This window comes from Patiria miniata, unplaced genomic scaffold (genome assembly GCF_015706575.1).
Source record: "Patiria miniata isolate m_02_andy unplaced genomic scaffold, ASM1570657v1 HiC_scaffold_18, whole genome shotgun sequence".
Taxonomy (NCBI): Eukaryota; Metazoa; Echinodermata; class Asteroidea; order Valvatida; family Asterinidae; genus Patiria; species Patiria miniata.
The window spans coordinates 13,516,115-13,541,346 of NW_024037056.1; the positions used below are offsets into that span (position 1 = coordinate 13,516,115).

General features: G+C 40.0%; 2 protein-coding genes across 4 annotated transcripts in view; one reads left to right on the plus strand and one right to left on the minus strand.

The window, feature by feature from the left end:
- Positions 1-2,329: 2,329 nt before the first annotated feature.
- Positions 2,330-19,319, minus strand: LOC119724702 (peroxisomal acyl-coenzyme A oxidase 1-like). Of its 3 annotated transcripts, none has more exons than XM_038195877.1 (14): positions 19,113-19,319; positions 18,071-18,230; positions 14,041-14,198; positions 9,923-10,030; positions 9,139-9,258; positions 8,525-8,640; positions 7,499-7,668; positions 6,850-7,012; positions 6,133-6,323; positions 5,502-5,663; positions 5,065-5,170; positions 4,496-4,642; positions 3,855-4,061; positions 2,330-3,641 (listed from the first exon to the last, which is right to left on the minus strand). In XM_038195877.1, the coding sequence occupies exons 1-14, from the start codon at positions 19,264-19,266 to the stop codon at positions 3,573-3,575; spliced, it is 2,031 nt and encodes a 676-aa protein (XP_038051805.1). In that variant the 5' UTR covers positions 19,267-19,319; the 3' UTR covers positions 2,330-3,572. The 3 variants fall into 3 exon arrangements, with proteins under 3 accessions (XP_038051805.1, XP_038051804.1, XP_038051803.1); XM_038195876.1 differs by lacking the exon at positions 14,041-14,198 and adding an exon at positions 12,621-12,781 and having other exon boundaries at positions 19,113-19,318; XM_038195875.1 differs by lacking the exon at positions 14,041-14,198 and adding an exon at positions 16,292-16,452 and having other exon boundaries at positions 19,113-19,316.
- A 3,139-nt stretch (positions 19,320-22,458) lies between these two features.
- The window catches only part of LOC119724704, a 31,230-nt gene continuing 28,456 nt past the window's right edge, over positions 22,459-25,232 (plus strand). The window contains exon 1 of the mRNA XM_038195881.1: positions 22,459-22,748. Coding sequence (XP_038051809.1) covers positions 22,649-22,748 — 100 coding nt within the window. The 5' untranslated portion in view covers positions 22,459-22,648. The remainder of the gene's footprint in view (positions 22,749-25,232) is intronic.

The following is a 25,232-nucleotide window of genomic DNA, read 5'->3' on the forward strand; positions in this document are numbered from 1 at the left end:
AGTCTTGTGAAATGATTTTCTTTTATTACAGATTATAAAAGTGACTAATGTTGATATGAAAGTAATATTGATTCAATCAATAGCTATACATGTATATCGGTCTGTGATATGTTTGCATGTGTTGGGATAACGCTGTATTACTATTGTATAAAGCAAAGCTACAGCACAAACACAAATAAGGTGAAACTTAATTGACATTTGCAGTAGAATTGCTGTAGTGTGTTTACCACTGAGAATGTCTTTTCCTTGTTGTAGCTGTGATGTCACTTGTGGATCACTACATGTATTTATTTATTTATTCGAGGTGACAGATTTCTAACCAGAACTACCGGTAGTGAATCGTTACAAAAGTAGACACAAATGTATTAACCCATTACGCGCCCTGTACCACCCCAACCGCCCAAGCACTGTGTGGTTTTATGGATTCATCAGTGACCGAATACAATGTGTTACAATGTATTACAATGTAATACAATGTATTACAATGTATTACAATGTATATGTAATACAATGTATTACAGTGTGTTACAATGTAATACAATGTGTTACAATGTATTACAATGTAATACAATGTGTTACAATGTATTACAGTCGACTCTCGTTAGTACAAACTCTGTTAATACAAAATTCTGGTTATAACAAACATAAAGCCTTGGTCCCTACTTTGCATTTATGTGCACAATGAATGGGACTGATGTTCCTCTTAATACAAAATTCTTATATAACAAACAATTTGGCTAGGTCCGAACAAGTTTGTTTTAACGAGACTCGACTGTACAATGTATTACAGTGTGTTACAATGTAATACAATGTGTTACAATGTAATACAATGTAATACAATGTATTACAGGTGCTATATGGCTTAAGGACATGTAATAAGTGCTGCCGTCACACTGTGCGCCCACACCATTAGTGCATCCTCCACATTAATTACCTAGCCTTGCCGACTAGCTGCTTGTATGAGAAATGTATTACGTGGGGATTGCAACCTCCTTCTTCACAAGCCACACCCCCTAATTAAAAAAGATAATGAAACAAAAAATATATGCAAGGACAACATATTTTGTCATAGAAACCAATTTTAGGTGAAAATGTATTTTGTCCATTGTTTGGCATATTGAGTTTGTTGCCATGGTTGCAGTCCGTTCATGTAATACATTTTTTAACGGCCGTCTGGTAGAAAATTAGACATAATTTATGTAGGCACCGTGTACAGTGTCACATTCCATTGGTGTTAAACTATTTTGTAGTGAAAAGAATGAGGAAGAAAACAATGCCTGTGAAATTTTTAAGCCTTCAGAGTTATCTATCTTTGTAAAAGAATTGCTCCGAAGTTTTTCACCACATAATGGTTGTGAGCAAAAAGTCATGCACATTTTTTGTGCACTGGTAATTAATTGTGGAATGTAAGGTTGTGGGGAAAGTTATACTTTACATGTGGTGGAAAACTTCTAGGATCAGAAAAAAAAATATCCCTTGCAACTGTATGTCTATTATATCTACACTAGCATTAAATGCAGTTTGTTCAATTAACTCAAAACATGTGAAAAATATATTCTTTCATTTGACTTTTAACAGTATCCACTTTTTATGTTGCCAGAAAATTATTAACCCTAACCATCCCCAACCCTTTAAAATCCAACTGCATGCTTCGGCAATTGTTTCACTAAAACTTTCTTTTTTAGGGAGTCGGGGATATTTAACACATGAGTGTATTTTACAAATAATGAATGATTGTGTGTGCAATGGGAAGAATAATTTCATTCGGTGACAGAATGTTCCATTTGCCTCGTTGAATGGAACATTCCATGTGTCACTGAAAAAAATGTTTCCATTGCAGGAAAGTAAACATTCATATTTTGTTTTACGCAACACCTGAATAAATCCTGGTCATCTGATTGGTCTGAGCCACCAAAAGTGTGACCGTGCAATGGAACTTCCATTTACCGTGCAATTAAACTGCTAATTTTGCCACCCGTGCGTTGGGACGAACAATTTAACGACACGTGATCAACGACCCACCTATCAGATGACAGGGGTTTGTTCAGGCGTTCCATAACATAGGATATTAACTTAGCTACGAAAGTATATCATGGTGCAGATTTAGTTTTATTATTTTTTTTAAATTTCAGAAGCCTCTTACATTTGTAAAATTAAAACAAAAAATTATGTTATAAAATTGTTATTACCCCAACTTGCCATTCTTCGGCTCTCAATACATGCACAGGGAATTCCAAAAATACTATTTTGCATTGAGCTGTTTATTGATAAATGTGATTTTAATTTATCTTGGAGCATTGAAAAGCAAACAACCATTCCACTCAGAGAAAATTTGTCATCTAGTAAATCTCTTTTAATATTTATTCATTGGTGTTAATTATTAACCAGTGCTAAATAATTACATGCAAATTTATGCAGAATACTACATGTATTATTTATTAGAAAAATGTTGTTACAATCAAGCACGTATGCTCAAGTAGCTGCACACAGCAAAATTAAACTTCATTTTCTTGATTTGAATCCAATAAACTAAACTTTCTGTAAATGAAATTCTCCCTCGGTCTGAACTTGTGTTGTCAAATTACTGAACTGTACTACAATTTACAAATTTTATTTTGAATATTAAAAACTGGTGAATGAGCCCTTAATATTGATCCAACTTAAAATGTACTTTAAAAAAACTTATGATATATATCCAATTAATCTCTCTTGCTTTGAAGTACAAATTTACAGCTAAGATTAGAAACTTAAAAATGAACGCATACTATTGATTCAGTTTATAAATTTCAAATACATACATGTATTATACAGATTATGGCGCAATACTAAATTGTTGGCTTTTTCATTCATCGATGTGGGCAAAAAATCTAGAGCGAGTAAGAAGTAAACCTACACTACAACAGGCAGATCCACTCTATCTAATGTTCCACCAATTGACATAAAATAAACATCTAGGACACTCCAACTAAATAATGCGCCATATGATACCAAAATAAATGTTTACAATGTTTCAATAGATAGTTTATTAAACCTTGATTCCATTAATAAATTTATCTATTGATCACCAAAGGTAAACGAAACATTTTAAAATCAACAAACATGAAACTACTAAAATTGAAAACTGCCGTTAGCCTTCTGTGATACTAGAACAATGTTGGATTAGACTTTTAAAACTATGCTCGGTTTTTGATATCATCTTACACTTCAAACTTCACTTCTGACATTATTTGTTATTTTTTGGTATTAAATTCACGTTAAATGTAAATCCAATGATTTATTGGGGAGGCCTATTTATATCATTGTCTAACAAATATTTATCACTCAATTGTAGGTCCATAACATGCTGATCAGTGTTTGTCTACAATTTTTGGGTTTCTTTTGCATCAATTGTGTGTATCTTCACTCCCAAGTTTCTAGACAGTTAAAAATACAAATGACCACTTGAGAGAGATGTTCTGTTAAATCCTTTGAATGATTTGTTGAAATCTACATTCTTCACTATCGCGTCATTAGCCACCAACGATCTCTTGGATTGCCTCGGCGTAGATGTCAAAGGTCACCAAGAGTGCCCTCTACAGTTTGGAATTGGCAATGTTCTCCTTCAGGAAGGGTCCGATGTACAGATGGTAGGCATCCTTGACCTGCGAAAAAAAGGGGGGAATGATGTGATAGCAAAAGTGTGAAAATTGTTAGCTCCAAGTCAAAATTATTACTGCGATGCTTGAGCAAAAGCACAAAGTGCCAAGAGTTGCAATTACAAGCCACATCAAATCGACAACGACAACGCAGTCTAGGACAAGCTTTACTTGACTCGCCCTGTCTTTTTAAAATTAAGGGCCAAATTTTTGAAGTACCTCTTTGTCATTCATGGGAGCTGACTTGGCCCACTTGTACATGTTCTCGTAGACGTTGCCGTCGTAGCGTCCCATGACAGAACCCATGTGCTTGTCGTGGATGTCGAAGGAGTCCACCAGGGTGACCGCGTTTGGACGAGTTTCTTTCAGGAGACGAATCAGGACGCGGTCGACCATGTCCAGTTGCTGACCGGTCATGTAGCCGTCCTGGAGGAAAAAATAAAGTTTTACTAAATGTTTGTGCTTTCCACATTTCTGTGCTTAGAAACTTGCTTAGAATTGTACCAGTAATGTTTTAAGCTCGGCCACAATAGCTCTCTCAAGGCGCTACATCATTATTACCCTGCTTATTGGGCCCATGAACCATTCCAAAGACCATCTCAGCTCCCTGGGGAGTATACAGCTCGATGCTGCCATTTCACTGCAAAGCAGCTAAATCAACCACACTAACCATCTCTTGCCCTCACAGGTACCCATTTACTCCTGGGTGGGGAGAAACAATGAGTGACAAAGTACCTTGCCCAAGGGTACACGCGCCATGAACCCAGGCTGGACTCGAACCCAGCTTTACCCACAGACCACGACTCCAATGCCTTTAACCACGAGGCCACAGCACTCCACAGAGATACACAAGTACTTACTTGCAGGAATTCTCCTCTCTTCTCGCTCAGTCCGTGGACGGCGTACATCTGGAACATGGTCATCAAGACCTTCTTCACGGCTTCCGGGGCCTCGGAGCGCTGGACGCCGGCAAAGAAAATCTCGGCGACGGCGAGATGACAGTGGGCCTGAGAGATTAACACAAAATTTGAGATATGTCAGCTTGGATAACAGCAGGCATACCAAACATCATCTCAGCTCCCTCAGGAGTATACAGCTTGATGCTGCAATTTTGGCGCAAAGCAGCTAAAATCAATAACAGTTACCGTCTACACCCTCACAGCTAGGTATGCATACTCCTAGGTTCAGGGAAGCAACTCGTGACAAAGTGTCTTGCCCAAGGACATAAACTTCACGACCTTTCAAGATGGACTTGAACCCATATGCATAAGTGTCCACAGATTCTGAATTTGATGCTCTAAACCAGAAGGCTACAGCACCCATACAGAGTTGACAACATGGTGGATTTTGGAGGGTTCAGGGAGGCTGTAGAGTAACAGATAATGACAAGTACATTGTGTAAAATATGTCAGTGTAAAATAACTCTTACGTTTGCAGCTCTGATGAGGTAGAGATGTTGTTGGTTCCAGGCCAGGGGTCGAGCCAGGCCGGACTTTTCCGCTTTGTCCAGATTCTCCGCAGCGTGAAAGACGATCCTGTCAATAAATGTCACCATGGTCAAGGCATATCTTCATAGTTTAGAATTTCTTTTTCCCACATCTGCACAGGGTAAAAAGCTCAAAACAGCAAAAGCCTTGGTTGGAGTAACGACAGAGATTAGTGGAGAGAAAAACCCACGACATTCAAAGTCGAGCATCTGGAATCTGGCAGGGACTGAAAATTTCCAATCCGCATGTAGGCCAAGACAGGAATCGAACCTGGGCCACAGCAGTGGAAGGCGAGGAAAGTGTCGCTGCGCTGACCTAATCTCCCATGTTTAATTCTGCACGCACTATTATAACATTCACACATCACTTCCCTATTTACCTCTGAGCTCTGTGGCGGTACGCATCCAGAAGCACCTTAGGATTCAGGAAGTCGTTCTCCGACTGGGCTGAGCAGCGCGACTGGGGGCGCTCTGCGAGGTACGACATCGCGCCCTTGAAGGATTGGCCCGACTTGAGTTGACGCACACATTTCATCAGGAACCTGCCCAAAAGAAAAATTTCAAAATCGCACCACGATATAAATCATGACGGAGAGAAACTAGAACATGTGCATTCAACCTCATTGAGCTTTTGCCTGCCACTGTCAAAACAATTTAACAGAGGGCGCTTTGCATATTCAACTTTATTGGTTACCTTGCAGTCTGCAGCAGCATGAAATAATAAAATCACATCATGATATAAAGCACGACAGAGAAACTAGAGCATGTACATTAGACCTCATTGAGCTTTTGCCTGCCACTGTCAAAACAATTCAACAGAGGGCGCTATGCATGTTCGACTTCATTGGTTACCTTGCAGTCTGCAGCAGCATGAAATAATAAAATCGCATCCTGATATAAAGCACAACAGAGAAACTAGAGCATGTACATTAGACCTCATTGAGCTTTTGCCTGCCACAGTCAAAAACAAATCAACAGAGGGCGCTATGCATGTTCAACTTCACTGGTTACCTGGCAGTCTGCAGCAGCATGACAGTGTTTTCTCCCTCGTAGGTGCACGCCGGTGACTCATTTGCGTACAGTAACGGGAAGCCGCTGGATGCCGAGTAGCCGTGGCCACCGCAGGCCATTCGGAGGAGTTCCAGGCCAGCCATGGCTACGCTGGAGGTAAAGGCCTTAAGACCGGCGGCCGTTGCGTGCAGCTGGAAGAACCAATTGGAGAAGGGGTAAGTTACTGATATGATGGTGTTATTTTACAGTTGGACAGAGAAATTGAATGGTGTGGGTTTCGAACCTGCGACCTACAGATTGCCGATCCGGTGCTCTATGAACTCAGCTATCCACCCTAGGTTGGCAGGTAATGTCAAGGTGTTTACAGGGGTTTCAGCAGATTTTCAAACTGGTTGACTGTAGCAGGCATGCAACTTTTCCTCGGATCAGCTGATTTCCTCATTTTTAAACTTCTCATGAATTCCATTACCAACTACAAAACACCGTACAAAGTCGTGTGTGGTTTGGGAATTTACTCCCTACAGCATTCCCAGTTATGCCTGCTGTAGATTTTGGATCTTTTACCAAACACAGCCTCTCAATTCTGGTCTTGACCAGGTGTGAATTGTACCCACGTAGGGCACTGGACCCATGTAGGACCCATGTTAGATTCTGCCAGCTTGACAGAGGTTCCCTAAAACTCAGGGTTTTGGAGAGTGTGGAAGGGTCTTTATTAACCTCGGGCAGGACGTTGAAGTTTCCGGAGCTGACTTGGTCCAGGCTGTCGGCGTACATCTGATGCATCTGCTTGCCGGCAAACTGGAAAGCATAGGCCGTGGCAATGTGGGGGAAGAGCTTCAACTGTTGGCTCTGGAAATCCAACACCTGCGGTTCACCCGCGCTGGAATGAGAACAGCCAAAAAAATACCCAGTTGGGGAAAGCATACAGAATGGCTCAACTCAAAACTTTAACGAATCTAGGTGTTTCGATGTACTAGAGGCTCATTTATTCTTAGGTCATCTCAATTAATATCCAGGACGAGTCCTGGCAAAGTTGTTGACACTGTATCGGGAATAAGTTGAAGGATTCAGAACACCTTCCCGCAATCTTCCTGCAATGAAGTTACTAGTTCTTGGTTCTTGGTTGGTTCTTCTTCTAAATACTCCACGTGGGAGTTTATACAGGAGGCCAGAAACACCGGGGCAAACCCCTTCTAGTATTGATGAGTCAAGCAGCCGCTAATGAAAATTTCCCTGGAACATGTCCGGGACAAATGCAGAGCTTCTTTCGGACAAAACGAATGATTCTACTTGCAACTTGTCTGGAACTTGTCCTGGATATGAATTGGGACAGACTTTTAGGTTTCAGATCTATTGCAAATCGTACCCAGGAATGAGTTCGGATTGGCGTCTGACGGCGCTGTAGCGTGTAGCAATGGTCACGGCTTGGGCAAGGACGCGTCCCATGCTTCCAACTATTGCACTACGGATCAAGATCATACTGCCGTAGGAAAGCTTGGCTGCAGGGGGTGCTTTGTAGGTACCGTCCGGCTCCACCTGATCGCAAAAAAAAAAAAAAAAAAAAAATATATAGGTTCACATTTATAACAATAATAATTATAATAAAGTCAACCGGATTGATTTTAGTGCCCAAAGTGCCCGTAACAAAAACGTGTACAAATGATATGGGCAAAATGACTAGGGAAAAAAAAAAAAAAGAGAAAAAAGAGAAAAAGAAAAAAAAGAGAAAAAGAAAAAGAAAGAAAGAAAAAAAACCAAAGGCTGTTTCGGCTGGTTGCCGAAACGGCCAATGATTAACCTTGATTGGACATTTGGGAGACATCCCCATAGACTTGTGCACGAAATTGTTCAAACTTAAATGTGCCCTAATCCAATATTTCCTTGTCCTTTTTCCACAAACTTCGGTATGTTTACTAATTAGACCACGAGCAACAAATATAACCTAACTGCGACAATAAAATTGTGCCTCTAAAGGGGGGCTGTGACATTAGGGAGACATGAAAATGTCTCCCTAATGACAAATGTTTCCCATCGTGCGAAGAAATTACGATAACGTGTCTCCTTAGTGGTACCTTTACACTAATATAGCGCTTTATAACTGTTTTACAATCATTACCCGTGTTCATCAGGCAATGAGACCAGTTTTTGCAGCAGCTTGAGATCAGCGCATTCTGGTCTCTACCGTCACATACTCATTTATACTCCTAGGTGGCGAGAGGCAATTGTAGTAAAATGTCTTGCCCAAGAACACAAGCACCATGTTCGCCATCAGGGTTCAGACCATGGCACGTGAGTCAAACACCATAACCCTTGGATCACAGCGCTTAATTCACACCTTACCCACCAAGATTCATCAGAAATCAAAGGTAAGTTTGACCGCTGTTGAACAGACCTGGGAATATTTCATCAACATGTTCTCCCGTGGAATTCGCACGTGAGTGAAGCGCAGAAACCCGTTGTCAATGTTGGCGTAGCCCATCTTGGGACCAATGTCCCCCAACTCAATACCTGAAATTAACAAAAATGAAAGAAATCAAGCTTTAATTAAGTGTTCCATTATCTGATTGTTCAGTTGCAACCTTGACTTATATGTCATGGAAATTACACAAATCAATGCATGGAATCGGTGCATCTATGACAATACAAAAATGTAACTGTTCTTTTCGTTGGAGAAAGTGTGGTCTAGTGGTACAGCACAGGATTCATGATCGTGGGATTGTGGGTTCAAGCCCCGCCGTGGCCATGCGTGTTGTGCCCTTGAGTAAGGCGCTTTACCTCAATTACCCCTCTCAACCCAGGTGTTAAATGGGTACCGGCATTATTCAATGCTGTGAAGGTAACAGACTCACTGTGGAGGTGTGGCGATCCCCCCATGGCGGCAAACGAGTCTGGCCCAAACGCTAACGAAAGAGAGATGGGCCCCCCCTGTTCCTGTGAACACAGGTTCGTCCCACTTTGGTTTAATTCAATACTCTCTAATTTCTAATTTGTGTCCATTTTTTTTACCTGGCAATGATTGGTGGTCTTCCAGACTTCGCAGCTGCACCATGAACATGTGGACTCCATAGCATTTGCCTTTAGTGTACAGCTGTGCGGCAACCACTGCATGAGTCACCGACTTACCAACTGCGACAGGAAGAAATTAAAAACAAAATGTGCCATTATTGTTGATAACACTCTTTCATTACACCACTAAAACAGATATTTTGTACACATTTTACCCCAAATTACATAAGGCAACATGTAACTTAAATTGCTGCTGTTGTTTTCTCTGATAAATTTTACAAAATCTAGCAGTATAAACGGTTAAAAAAATGTTGAAAACAAATTGAGCAACAATTAAAAAAACATCTTCTGCCAAAAATAGCAAACTTTTTTTACAATTTTTGCACAGAGCCAAATTTCATGCCAATTTTGGTTTGCCAAAATCAGCCAAGCAAAGCACCACAATTCCGTAAACTGAATTTTGAAATATTTCTGTTGTTGCGAAATTTCTGCGTCTCAAAACTCTTTGAAATTGTCCCTGACTTTTACTGAAGATATCTACTAATGACATCCTACATGTAAGCAGATTTTGGGGAAGTGGTAAGCTGATATTTAAGTTTTTTGATTACCAGGCAACCATATTTTGACTGACATGTTTGTTTGCTTAAATATCTTCCGTGCTCCACAAATAGCTCAGCACCTCTCGATATCGGCCCTGAATATTGCTCAGTGATTAGATTATATAAATAGTGATTTTCTGAGATATTTTTTTGTAAAGTGGTAAGCAGATTAGTATTAGTCTCACGGTTGCCAGGCCACCACTTCATGGCCGTTAGGGTCGGACTGTGCATGACAAATTCCTCAGTCGAAGGGTCATAGGTCGCGGTCGTCTCCAGGCCACGCAAAAAGGTTCCTTTGGTAACAAAGAAATGAAAGTAAATGATTAATGATTGAGTTCAACAAATGTAGGGCAACGTTTATGATCAAGTCAACAAATCTAGGACAACGTTTAAATCGTTGATTTGCATCTATGGCTATGAGTAATGACAAGGTGATCTGGCTATCACATGTACAAAATAACACAACTTATTAATAGTCTCTAATTTTGATTATTTTGGCATTAAATTCACCACATCTGATCTATGAATACTTGGTATTCTTTCTGAGTTGGGAATAGGTAATGTTAAAAATTTATTTGTTAGTATAAAAGGATCACTTCAATGACCATGAACACTATACAAATTATTTTTTAACTCAAATATTCACATTCTCAAATTGTATGACATAGCTCCCCTCAGAAGTGATTACATTTAAAAAATTCTGGAAATCAACCGCACTGTATGTGGCCTAACATGTCTACATGTAGCCAAGATATGGGTGTTTACAGTTCAAACTTTTGGATAAAATTTTAGCTTTCTCACAAAATTATTCTCTAAATTAACTTTTTTTTTTAATTCATGTTTCAATGTACTACAACCACCACCATGACTTTGGCAAAAATTACTACGTTACCATGGCAACAAATGTATGGTTTAAAGTCTTGAATCAGTCTCCAGTGTACAGTTAGTATGTAAAATGTTATTTAAGAGTAAAAAGAACACGTGTTGACGTAAAAGAGTTAACATTTTTTTCCAAAAATTATCTGTGATCAGTTGAAAAAATTCAGGGGAAATTTTCCAACCTCTTAGTCAGGCCACACAGGCAAGCGTCACAGAGCTGCTAATGAGCTTAGTACAGAATTTATTTGCTAACCACATTCCGGTTACCAGTGAAGCTGCCATGCAATGTTTATGCTGGTCACTGGTTCCCAGCATATTCATGCTTAGCATGTTAACTTCCTAAGCAATATCTTCTGCTTTGCTCAATGAAATCATGTGCATGGACTTCAAAATTCTGGGGTGGCATTCACGGGCCACCATACTTTAAAATCTATGCTACAGTTCATCAGGCATGTCAGGATAAGATGTCATCTGTGTGTCCCGTGCGAGGTGACTTTTGTAACCATTTCAAAATCGTTGTGCGATGCACTGCCATGGTTCCACAATGAACTGGAGTTTGTCCTTCAAAGTTCACAAAAGCTACACCGCCCACGGACGAATGGTTCAGGTCAGTATCATGGAAGGAGCAAACTGCTTTTATTTACACTACGAACACTGGGAGATAAGGCCAAATTAAAAAAAAACGTGTTTGGCGTCCATGCCAGCTTCCTTTTTGGAGGCCGCCTCTCTCTTTTTCTTCTAAATAAATTTTAAACAGTGACAAAATTTTTATCCTCTTTGTCTGTAATGCATCTAGCCCACATAAAGCTGGGTTTTTTTTCGGAGTTTAAGTGGTGGCTGTTAAAAAAAAAAGCTGGCGGCCATCTTGAAAAATAGTCCCGTCGGGCAGCAATTTTGTAGCGGGGAAAAAAAAGCCTCCTTCCTATTTTTTTTTTGAAAAAGGCTGGACGCTAAACATGTTTTTTTTTTTTACTTGGCCTAACCACTGATAACACAAAATATCTACCCTATATCACTAAGATACTGATAATGCCTTGCCTGTGAATTGTTATTTGTAGCTTCAAAAGTACAGCAGCATTTATAATCTCTGTTCCTACATATAAATAATTTCAGTAAATTCTGCATTTGACGAGAGCAGTGGAAATTTTCAGGCAGAGAGTACTAATCAATATTTTGTCAACAAAATGTGCACAGAAACTGTAATCCTGATGGCCATTTTCAGAAACCCTAGATTCATACAAAACGAGAAAGATTGTAAAAAGCTAACTAGATTAGTACAATGACTCTAGACGTCCTTAAATTATCACACAAAAACATACATACCGGTACTATTTTTATTCAAAACTAATCTCTTACTCTATGCTATGTTCAGTCGACTCTCGTTAGTACAAACTCTGTTAATACAAAATTCTGGTTATAACAAACATAAAGCCTTAGTCCCGACTGTGCATTTATGTGCACAATGAATGGGACTGATGTTCCTCTTAATACAAAATTCTGATATAACAAACAATTTGGCTGGGTCCGAACGAGTTTGTTATAACGAGACTCGACTGTAATTTCCCCCAAAGGGCCATTCCAGCTTTTTCATTCACATCATGTACATGTTTTTTTTAATTTTTAATTCAGTATGAGCGATTTTTCAAATGCTTGAAAACAGGACTCATTATTTAATGAAAGAGGATATCGTTATAAATGATTGAATGAATGTGGATCTGCCTGTGTTAATGCTGTTCTGTTTTGAGCACAATTCTTTTTTTTTAATTCCCCATTCGCCACAATCTTGAAACGAAATAACTCGAGATTGAATTTTTGCGGTGGGGATAATACTCGGTTTTGCCATCTGCTTTAAAAGCTTACACAGGACATAAATGTACCTGTACGAGGCTATGTCTACTTTACATTGAAGGGCTTAATCCAGTATTAAAATGAAATGAAACGATGCTGTGGATTTGTAAATGTATTAAATCGCCCTTGTGATCAATGCCAAAAGGTTGGACATACCATGCCCGAGTTCAGTTTGGGCATAGGTGGCTGTGTACTCCCAGTTGCGAGCTTTCTTCAGCCAGAACTTTTGCTGTTCGTTGGTCATCTGGGTTCGGAGGGCGTGCATGACCATGCTGACGTGCAGCCCTAGCTGGGGCACTTCGATCTTGTTAGCGGCCCTACCGGTCAGGGAAAGCCAAAAATGGTGATACATTGTACTTATTCTACATAACCCCCGAGGACAGACACACAGAGGGAGAACAACAGATCCTTTCAGTTCCCAGGAGTTGGGTCTTTTGTTCAAAACGATCCTCTGTGGTAGGTTTGTGTGCTTAGTCTGTGGGAGAGTGTTATATTACAGGAACGAAGGAAAACACAAAGCAATGTCCTGGGGAGTATAGTAAAACAAGAGTGGGTGTACATGTACATGTGTGTATGTTGGTGATACCCAGTGACTGGAAGCCTTAATGGATGGGAGTTCGTAACAGGTGGTAGAAATGAACAGGTGGGGACATTTGTGACAGGTAGCCACGATGATGAGTGTGTCGATGGACACGTGGTTGCAGTTGGCAGGTGGCAGCAATGAATAGATGGCCATAATGGGCAGGTGGCTGCAATGGACAGGTGGCCACAACAGACAGGTGGTAACAAAGAACAGGTGTCCACAGTATGCAGGTTGCCATTATAGACAGTTGGCCACTAAACGGCAGGTGACTGCAATCAACAGGTGTCCACAATATGCAGGTTGCCTCAATAGGTGGCTACGATAGATAGGTGGCCACAACAGGAAGGTTGCCACCATGGGCAGGGGGCCACAATGAGAAGGTGGCCATTATGGACTTTGGCCACTAACGGCAGGTGGCTGCAACCAGCAGGTGTCCACAATATGCAGGTTGCCACAATAGTTGGCTAGGTGGAATAGTTGGATGAATGTGACACACCCCCCAAAAAGGAAAAGGAAGTTTACATTTTTTTGATTAACCCTAACTCCCTAGGCATTTTTACTAGTAGGATGCAACTTTTATCCTGCAAAATCATCCTTATTTCTTGAACGTGGTCCTTGGAAGGGGTGACCACTGCCTCAATCCTGCAAAATCCTCCAGCAATCACTGTCAGTATGTTGAGGCAGAGCCAGTGACATCCTGGAGCAGAGCGGAGGATTTCAAGTATAATCTAGGCCTAAATGTATGCACAGCTGAGCATCAACAACACAAGGTCCAACCCAAGACCTTGACACAGTGCATCCTCCAAAATCAGCTACGCATTTCCCCTATAGCCTCAACCTAGCAAAATCCTCTATTTTGCAAAGATGATTTTGGAGGATTTGGGAAGTTGAGGGTTAAGGTAAGTAAGAGTAGTTGTACTGATGAAGCTGGAATGGCCCTTGTACTTGTTTGTGTGTTGGGGTGGAGGAGGTTTTGTTTTTCATTGGCCATACCATGTCCCAGTTCTGTCTGACAATAGGTGGCAAGGAGTTCGTAATTCTGAGCTTTCTCCAGCCAGTGTTGTCTGTTTGTGTCCATTGTCTCAATGGTATGACAGACCATCCCTTGCAAGCCGAGCGCTGGGAAGAGGGCAATTCTGCTGTGTGCTGCTCTGTACACAAACAAGATATCCAAATGTCAAAAATGACAGCAAATGTGTTTCTAATTTGTTATTTTTAGCTGCCGGGAAGGGGGTGTGTACATATGAAGTGTGTCTTGTATACTTGTATTAAAAGCTTTTTAATTTCGCACAACTGCAACCACAATATGAAACGTATGCCACAAGAATGTAACCCCACCAAAAAAAAAAAAAATCCCAAATGATTTTACATCCCATATGTGCCTTAGACATGCATGAGAATGATTTTGAAATGTAGATGATAAATTGTTGCCTCAGCACTAAAAGGTCCTTACTTCAAAAATGTGGGTTCGAAGTCCGAATTACATGTATGAAAAAAAAAAGCTTTAAATAACAAACTGAAGAGCAAGAAATTGCAAAAGCGAAGTATATTGTTGAAACATTTTAAATTTATTTTAAATATAAATTTATCTGAATATAACAATTAACATACCTTTTTCAAGATAAAAAAAGTTGACCTTAGATTGTCCGCCAGAAATCGGTGGACTGCTGTAAGGACCTTTTAGCACTAAACAGGTGAAATTATGCTAATGACTTTGGAATGTACATGTAAACAGTCACTGGTTCGTTACATTGAAGCAAATGTATGGGAAAAAGAGAAGTTTGTAAACTGCACTGCTGAGAAGAAACGTTCAAGAAATCGGTTAGACAAAGTGAACGATAAATGTAGGCAAAATTATAGCTGCAAATAAAGACATTAGAAAACGGCATTCTGACAAAATGTATAACATTGAAATTTACACTGATCTGCAAATGAGTATTATGAAGTTGTCATGTTCATTATTACATATTCTGTAACAAAACAAGCAAAGGGCCTAATTATAACAGGGGCAATTAAAAAATTGCTATTGAAAAAAAAATAGTGGGAATCAAAATTCAAATTTGTTGCGGAAATCTACAAGCCAAAATCGCATTTGGCTGATAAACAAATTTAATTGTTCAGCAATATTTTCCTGTAGGTAGTAAATTCAGTTTGCAAACAGAATGATTGGTCCTGTTCACCAAGTTTTATCAGTAACACATTGGGCTGGAAAATAAGTCACACCAAAATGGCGCCCCAGCATGCAAAGCAATGACAAAAGCCATGATGAACGTGTACATAACATGCATGTTTTAATATGTTAACATCTTCCATCTTCCACTTGTTACAAATACCAGCGGTGTTACAAAGTTAATGAAGCAGACACCATACAGATGTACAAGCACACTTTCATGAATATTCATGAACTTCAAGCAGGAGGCGGAGGAAACTCAACATGGGGGAGGAGTATTAAACTTTCTGTAAAAGGTTTATCTGGGGTCAATGTAAGATCATAGTGTACACGTATGTTTTTGTAAGAGGTCATGAAGTCTAATGGCATAAATGCAGGCCGACATGAATATTCATGACATCAGAGGAGGCGCAGACTTAAAAAGGGGGAGGAGCCAGCTTAGTGTGTAATGTTATTTGAGGCAAGTGTCTGGTCATGTCAGGGGTTATGTCAAAGGTCAAAAGGTCACACAGCCTGGCCTGAAGAAAGCTCTGAATATATTTGTCCTAGGTTGCTGAACCACACACGACTACAATTTTTCTTATTTTTGGATTTTTTTTAGGATATAATTTAAATCAAGGCCTATAAGTAGATATGAAGGTAAGTTTCCCTGCAGGCTGTATGTTCATAATTTTATACAACTTCAACTTACATTGTGTCTCTTACTTTGAGGAGACAATAATAAAATAACAACTACAAAGTGTACTGTACATCACTAAAGTGTGCCAAATTATTAATCTTTCCTCAGTTAGTATGGTTAAAACTAATTTTCTGTAGTCAGTGGTTTTATTACAATATTAGTACAACTTTTGTTAAAATAATGTCAATTTTTAACACAAACCAGGAGTAAATATTAATATTAAAATAAAAACCTATAATCTTTTAAAATCAGTCACGTCTGGTGGTTGTAATACAAATTCTAAATTATATAATTTTCTCAAATAAATTTGTTGAAGGTGGAATTTATTAATATATTCAAAGGGATAATGAAGGTATTAATATATTTGTAGGTTTTCTTCGTCATCCTGAACCTACCGTGCCCCATCTCTGTCTGGGCGTACGTTCCTAGGATGGTGTGGTCCTGAGCTCGGGTCAGCCACTCTACCATCTGCTCGTCTGTCGTCTGCGTGAACACGCTGTGCATGAACATGGACTCGTGCAAAGCTAGCGAAAGTAAGTTGGCTCCGTTCACTGCCCTGCTCACGACACAATGACAAATGGCTGGTTACACGTCATACTTCTTCATTAAGCCTAACCTCCCTAACTCCATCAAAATCCATCAAAATCCATCCCCAATAGGTCTCTCTCAAAGACAGTAAGAGAACTGCAACTGTGTATTTCACGCAATCAAGCACGTATTGCGCAGTGTTGAAATGAAATGCTACTGTGCGATACATACAATTGAGCATAAATTAGAATATATAAATTAAGCATTAATTACGTGAATTGGCATTATATACACCGTTCATCCTCTTCATTTGTGGGGGGGGGGGGGTACGGGCAGAATGTTAAAAATCTGAAGATTAACAATTACTATGAGTCTCCAATATATTTGATAAACACAAAGTATAAAAGGACATTGTTAATAATGTTATAAATATACGGATCCATAACGGCCAGGTCCAAAACAAATGAAAAGGTTCTCGTCTCGTTTGAGAAAGAAGCCGGTTTTTTTTCTTCTGAAGATGGATCCTACCATTTTCTCGGTCCTCTTCGTTAAATCTAATATCTCAATTGACAACAAAAACACATGCGTAGTACAAAATAATTTTTGTCTGCATAAAAACTGGAGCTGTTTACAATGGCCTAGCAAACAAATGTTAGCTGCTGCATTTTTAATAGCCATTTATGGATGAAAAAATGGTGAAATTTTATCTTCCAGCCCAATATGTTTACAAAACCTTTATTATTTGTAAATTTGAAAATAAAGTATCAAGACACGCACAATGAATTGATCATATTTTTTTAATCTGCCAAAAACGCAAGTGTAATAGCTGCTACTTTGCCACATATATTATGGGTCAGTAGGAAAAGTACATGTAAAAATAAAAAGGGCAATACAATTTGTAATATGTTTTTCACCATTACCTGAAATTGGTGCAACTTTTTTGACAAAAAAATGTCATTTAGTGGTCGGTCGGTCAGTCTGGTCTGTCTGTCTCGAAAAATTGACCAAAAGTATGGTGTTCCATATGTGCCATCGGCATCGTATTTTTCGGCCTCACAGTTTTAAGCTCTGGCAGGGATCATTTTGATCAATTTCATACAAGACTTTCATTGCCAGATCTTATTGTGCACTCACTATTGTATTTTTCTAAAGGTACTTTTCCTGCAGGATTGATACTGTATGCAATTTTTACATGGAGGCAGGATTTTGCAGGATTAGGCACAAAAAAAAAAGTCTCCGGTTTCTGGTATGCGCGCGCGTCGCCGTAGCCATGCGCGTCGGCAAAATGAAAAAAATTGAAAGATGATGTCTAACATTGTCTAAAAACCGCCAAACTCACTGGTTTGACTGGAATCCTGCTGCTGTACAATTTTAACGTGTTTTAGATGGGGTTATGATCGAGAATAAGCTTTATGTGGCCTCTCTGGACTCCCATATATTTGCACTAAGTATAGTCGGGCACCATTTGCAGTCATCAGCCGACATTTGAAAAAAAAAAAAAAAAGGGTAAAAAAAAAAGAAGAAAAAAAAAGCTGCGTCGCCGCTCCATACCAGAAACCGGAGACTTTTTCTTTTGGCCTTGAGGATGCATCCTAGGTTAAGGTTAATTTGTGTTCATTATGAAACAAGGAACCATGCAAACTGACCTTCGGTACCACATAGCTTCGGTGATGTCATGGATGTCCAGCGCCTTCAACTTCTTGATGCACAGGACGGCCGTCCGGATGCTGTTGGTGTAATTTTCTTCTCTGGTCATGAAGGCCACATCTTTGCAGTCGAAATCAGGGTCATTGAAAGCCAGCGATTCTGTGACGAAAGTTAACAGAAATATTAATAATCATACAACAATGACAAAGGAGCCTTTTCTGCCTTCAAATCATGCTTGTTATGAATCGTCTCTCGCACCAAGCTTTGTTCATTTTGTTTTGGTAAGAATGTTGCATCTTGAAGCCACTTTTTTCATTTTCTCAAAGGTTATGTTTTAGTTTTCCAAATTTGTCCCTTAAACATGCTCACATTAAAAGAGCCAATGCAAGTATCTTCGAAGTTTCTATAAGCTCCCCCCCCCCCCCCCCCCCCCCCCCCGAGGAAATAAAATCAGAATTTCATTACGTTTGAAATAATTTCTTGGAAAAAATGTTGCAAACCTGACGCCCCTTCCTAATAAAATTGGAAATGTTTCTCAGTCCCAGATTCATGTCTTATCATTTTTACAATGAATCACCTTCATCGAGATGACTATATGATTATGAGGAAAAAATAGGTGTCAGATTGCAACATTCTTTCCCATTTCTTTTCTGATTTTTCTTCTCACTTAGCTTCTCTAAAAACATGAGAACAGAGAAGTAAGTCCAAAACGCCATAGCGTACACCCCATGCCGATTTCGTTTGGGGAAACAAATTCTCTTCCCCCCCCCCCCCCCCCCCCCCGTCTCGCAGGACATGCAGGATGACACGACTTGCTCATTGACAGTCATTTCATCAATTGCATAATTATTTATTCTTGTCACCCCTGACATAGTACAGGATCGACAGTGCACGCAGTGCAGTGTGACACTGATGACACTGATGTGCTGAGTGACACTAAAACTAACAAAAAGTCAAACAAAACACTAAACAGTACAAATCACGACGCTCGTGCACTTCGCGACGATCCCGATACGTTCACACTCCCCAGGCTTATCTTACCGATATATCGCCGTCTTTCGGTGACTTCTCTGCCCCCATCGAGTTCGTAGGTTAGATGCAACGGGTCGAATGTCGCCGTGTCTCGCTCTTTCTGAATATCTGGGTTGATTTTGGCTCCAGGGTCCATGGAAACTGCTGTCGCTGCGGAAGCCATCTTGAAAAAGAATAGGCCACTAAGTTCTACGGTACCCACTAAAGGGCACAGCAGGATCTTTGCACAGTTCTCAACTGAGTTGAAGGGCAATACATAGCGCCCTCTGTTTCAGTTTGTAACATTTCCAATGGGCCATATATATTATGAGGGCGCTGTAAACGGCGCAATTTTGGGGCCGCAAATAGAAGCACGGACTGGTACGTTAAAAAAACATGTGTTTGTTTATCGCATTATTACACGTACCAACCACCCAGGGTTGAGCTGATCGAGGCGCAGGTGTGTCTATTATCAAGCTGATCCGTCGTTGCACGCATATCCATGCACGCTCAATGATTATGTGACGTCAATGAACCCTCACCCGTACCCACGGATCAGACTGCAGGCATTCTAGAGTTGTCAAAACTTTCTGGTCTAGCTAGCCCAAAATAAGTTACAGACTGCGGAGCATTATGCATATCATAGAGAGAGTCAACTGTATGTTACATCATGGAGGTAGAATTATGTTACACCCGATTCCCGTGTTTTGGGTTTTTTTTTGTGCGATGGCACTCAGAAGTCCATCATATCAGAAGTCCATCAAAAGTTCTCATAAAAGTTCACACGAGTTCTCACAATTAGTCCTCACAATTAAGTGTAGCACATGCCAGTCACTATTCAACTAGTCCCAATTATTATAGTCAGGTTAAAGTAGTGTTGTAGTACTCGTAGGCTCAATTACTACGACTCTTCTTTTGGAGTACTCGTACTCGAATGTCAAAGTACTCGTACTCGAAATGACGACGGGTGTCATATGAAAATCGGATTCGTATGAAAATCGAACTCTTTTCCCTTTTATTGGTTAAACCCTCTCACGCGACAATACCACCAATGAGTCCGTATTATATAAAACCTAAATTCATGCTACACCGGCACTCGTACTCGGGCAGCAAAGTACTAGTACTCGACATGTCGAAATTGTACTCGATCATCAAAGTACTCGTACTCGAATGGCAGTACTCGATAAAAAAAAGGGTAAAGCGCAATGCCATGGCCTATTATTTTATCGATGCTTTCAGTTGAATGGCTGATTGCGGAGACTGAAATTGGCAGTTTCCTCTACGCACGTCTGGGCAAACACAATTAACGGCTAGCCGTGACTGGGTTTCTATCTAACTGGGTCTGGGCCGCGCCAGTTACGCCCATAATGCCATTTGCCGAACTGTGGGCACAATAGACCTTTCTGCGCTTGGTTGGCAAAGTGCAGCATTTTGCCAACCACGGCCTGCAAAACTATGGAAGGCCCATCACTGCAAAAATGAAGAAGAGTTAATTACAGATCACCAAAATATTATTTGATACTTAAAAATACAACGTTTTCAACAAAGCTACAAAATAATTCATACATATGCCTTTTTACTAGGTGTTGATGGCGTTATGAGGACTTTTTGTGGAAAAATATGTTTGTATCACAAGTGATTAACAGTACATATAATTTTCGGCTTCAAGCACAATGTACTAGTATACTCGTACCCATATTCAGAATAATATAACTTAGTATACTCGTACTCACACTCGAAAGTACTCGTATAATGATACTCGGCAGACCTGTGCTTGTACTCGGAAGTACTCGTACTCGCACTCATACTCGGCAACCTAAGTACTCGGCAGTGCTCGGTACTCGGAAAAAAAATACTCGACTACAACACTGGTCAAAAGCTATTCAATGATGATTTGTCGGTTACTACACTTGATTCAGTGTATGTGACCGCACGTTTAACATACACTACATTGGTTCATATCATCAAACGAGTGGAGCAACGTACTACAATCAAGCTCATCTATTGTTCGAACGACCGTGACTGTGACAGCCAAGTTGATCATCAAGTCGACGGTGTTGAACGTTGAGTCGTTTCTTAAAACTTCAAACAACAGTTGTTCCAGAACCTATTTCACCAAATCTTTGCAACAAATTTGTTTGGAACATTTCTGAAAAGCTATTTTTAATATGGATAAAAAAAAAGCACGCAAGGTCAAGGGAACTAGATTGGGCCTTCAAAGGGGAATCCCCTTCTACTGAATGCTATTGTGAGTTCACAATAGCTTTCAACGGCTTCTGTGTGTGGGTTTTTTCCTTCACCTTAGCCCCCGGGACTATATTGCGAAACTTGTCGTCAAATTCGATCCTTCCGCATACCGCTCAATCATCCATCACAAATGAAGACAGAATCACAAAAAAAAACGGGAAAAGAAAAAAAAAGTGTTTGTTTGCTCATACAAAAGGGGCCTATTTGCATTATGGTGCAGTGCCAACAAAGTAGCTGCCTGAGCTTGTTCATCCTGTACTCCAAACTGTTTGACAAAGTAAAAAATTCCATACAATTTCCTTTGATTTCCGCATTCTCAAATACCTCTCACCAGTTTTCCTGTAATATGTTTATGCATCTGGTGTTCACGATGGGCCGCATGTTGCCCATTCAATATGGCACTGTGTACGTGTAATCCTATACGATAGCACTGTACGGCTTCACAATTAACAGTGATCCATGAGTCAGGGACAACAGGAGAAAGGCCGACAAGGCTGGGACCAGGAACTTGTGCGATATACGCTTTGAATTCCCACTCTATAGTTAAAATTATTTGACGAGAAAACAGTCGAAATTGCACCCATCTGATGTAGGCCTAGCTAGGCCTATATACTCAGCTGATGAGTGCAAATTTGACAATTTTCTTGTCAGATTTTACACTGCAGATCAGACGGGGTCCTAAAAACACAGTCCGCGTCGTTATCATTTACAACCTAATCAGGGTTGAGCTGGGCCTTAGGGGAAGTTCAATATCACGTTTAATACCAGCTTGTACTGGTTTGGAATTACAACAATAAACAAAAATGGTTAGAGTTGACAAAGTGCCCTGCCAAGTCTTTGGCGCTCACTTTTCGCTGGGGCATATAAACATATAATTATGGGATGGATTTTCTTTTCATCGATCGGCTAGGGGCGATGATTGGAGAGTCTTAATATAGATCTATAAAAAGATATCATTTTTGTTGGCAACTGAAGCGTGAATTTCCGGGGCCCGTTTGAATGTTGGCAAATCCAGTTCCAGGGTGGCTTTTGTTCGCTTGATCAAGGGACCTGCCCACTTATATTGATTCGATTTCATGTGACGTACCATTTATTTTCAACGGCCAAGTACAAGTACAAACAGCCAGGGTGCGGACTGTTTTATTTCCTGTTCGCGACGAAGACTGTCCAGACGTGTTTTCTTCGAGTAGGCGTCTGTCCGGACTGCGCACGAACCATATCTTAGATTTGGAAGTAAGAAAGTAGCACTCTGATAAAAGTGACTGACGAAAAGTCTGTGAGATTGCCCGACGTCTGGTTAAGCTTGTTCGACATCTAGAATGGACGCCGGAAAAGGAGTGAACACATACCTGTTGATGGTGTTCGCCATTCTGTTGGTTTCATTTGTCACTGAGTTTCCAGTCAAAGCTCAAACTGAAGGTAAGCATCTCCTATGTCAACCCCCCCCCAAAAAAAAACCCAGCCTTATGCAGACCCGTTTTACGAGGTTCTCAGTATTGATAACTTTTGATATCCATGCCACATGTATTTGATAGATATAGCTTTATCGACATTTGTGATTTTCGACGCTTAGTCTGGCGGGACAGAGAGGGATCATATATTTTACCCAGACGGTTTGAAGAACACGCACTATGTGAAAATATCTACGGGATTTTGCTTGGTAACATGAGAGTACATAATATAGGCAACTTTTTTTTCAGAAGGGATGGATTTTACATCTTTTTAAAGGGTGAAATTAGGCGAGAAATATGAGCACAACATGCTTTAATTTTGGGGGTCTGGGTCGGGTATTTGAACTTCTGGAAAATAATGGGGTCATTTATCAATAAAATTGATAACCAAACGTGTTTATACATTAGAGTTATGTTCGGCTTACATAAAGACATGTCATTGAGAAAATTTAAAGTTTGTTTCCGTATGTATGTCGCACTTTGTGCTGCATTTATAGTGCATGTTTCTGCATCATCAGGAAAACTATGATGAAAGAATGTGAAAAAAAGATTAACTTCATCCCTTCTGGAACGGTTCACAAAACTAGGCAAGCCTATGTGTCTCGGACATTTGGTCTAAAAAGTATAATCGTTTGGTTCTATTTTGGGCTAGGGGGCCGGGGAGGTTTCAGCAAGTCTATAATTTCTAAGGGGAATTCGCAAGTAACAGTTTGTTTTATGTGGCGTTGAAAGGTTTATGAATAAGCGACTTCGGTATTCCATCAAGATTTGCCGATATTTCTTTCGGGATAAAACATTCTTAGGATGCGTGCACAAGCATAGCGGGGTAGCAGCAAACGTGACGAGATTATCGTGTTCTGAAGTATACAATTTTGCATAAAAAACCTTTGGACAGCGAAAGGTTTTTAGGTGTCTTGTGTTTCAAAACCTTTGTTCCAACGAAAATTCCATCTCTTTTCGATTGCACGAAAAGTCCGCACAGAATGCAGATTTGGTTACCACGTCGCCCATAGCCTTGTGTGCATTTATCTGCCGCGGTTGTCCCGAAAAAAATATAAAAAATCGTCGAATCTTGTCATGCACCAGACTTTTTTGGAATACCGAACTGGCTTATTGACATTTTGTAAAAAAAAAAGATAATATAAAAAGATGCAAATGTTTTTAATTTGAATTAAACGTATACGCTTTTTTATTACCCAAATGGTTGAACACTCTAACCAAACCGGGCTTTTGCAGTTGGAGTTTGAATCTTGTGTGTCTCATTTTGCTTGCGTTGCTGGTCTTTGTAATGCATTATAAGTTGGCTTCCATCTTTATAAGCGAATTTATATTGATCGAGATGATACTTTTACTAGAACTGAGCACTGCTTGTATAATCATTATTGTTTAAGCTTAAGTCTATTTCAATTTTAGTTTAAAATTATGTAATTATGTCGCACTAGCCTAGATCATTAACTAGATCGGGACGGTTTAAACTTGATTTCTTGGTCAATTTTCACTAGTTAACTTCGTTTAAGTCTTAGGTATAACTTTTCCGATCTCGTCATTCGTGACAATGAGAAGTTTGAAACTAAGCAAGTATTTCGACCAACAACTATTCAGTATACCGTAGTTGAGTTACCAGCATTATGCGTTACTTAATTATTTAAGTTTGATTAATTTGCTTCTTTGACACCCTTAATAAGTGTCCCGGCAATAAACAAGGAAACAAGCAATTCTATACCTTTGACAAGGAAACAGGATTTGGAACGAAAACTTAAGCAAGGATCAGAAAACGATATGAATACTTCGGTAAACACGGCACACTAAAAAATGGTGTAGGCCTATTATGTACGCACATGAAATCGATAGGTTTCCGGAAAGCGTTCAGTGTCAATGAATCTGGTCACGTCCCTGGAGCAGGAAATATTTTTATGTAAAATTAATGTTTCAGCTTGCCGAATTGCGCGCCAGGCCAGTGCCGACGCCTACTCTGCTGACTTGCCCAACTAGCTCCAGGTAGGCCTAATTAATTCTGGGCTTTCAAGTGTGAAGCTGGGCCATTGAAATTGTTTTCGACGAAACAGGTTAGCCGGAAGGCGACATGATTGGAGACTACGAATTGGCGGCATTTATTACTAAAAATGCCCGTGCCTTCGGAGTGTCTGTCATCCAATGAAAACATTTGCACACCTGATTGTTGTGTCAGATATCATGACAAAATATTGGATGCAATATGTCGTTTCAATGCAACGTGTTTTTCTTGAGGTTTTCCTTACAATCACTTTTTTTACACCGCGATTCGACCCAAAAGTCCGACGGTCTTTTTATTCTATATCTATGGTCCGACGGCGCGCGGGCGCGGCGAGCTGTGTTTATGTAGCGCGGTTGGAAGAAATCGATCATAATGATATAGGGTCCACTGAACTAATTCAAGCCCCATTGAAAACAGTGTAAAATCAACAAAGTTCAG

Excerpts from the sequence above, each read along its gene's own strand:
- LOC119724702 (XM_038195876.1), bottom strand. The coding sequence starts at position 19,266 with ATGGCTTCCGCAGCGACAGCAGTTTCCATGGACCCTGGAGCCAAAATC. Across the intron at positions 12,782-18,070 it reads GAAGCTATGTGGTACCGAAG|GGCCGCTAACAAGATCGAAG; the intron begins GTCAGTTTGCAT and ends CCTGACCGGTAG. Across the intron at positions 4,062-4,495 it reads AGAGAGGAGAATTCCTGCAA|GACGGCTACATGACCGGTCA; the intron begins GTAAGTACTTGT and ends TTTTTCCTCCAG.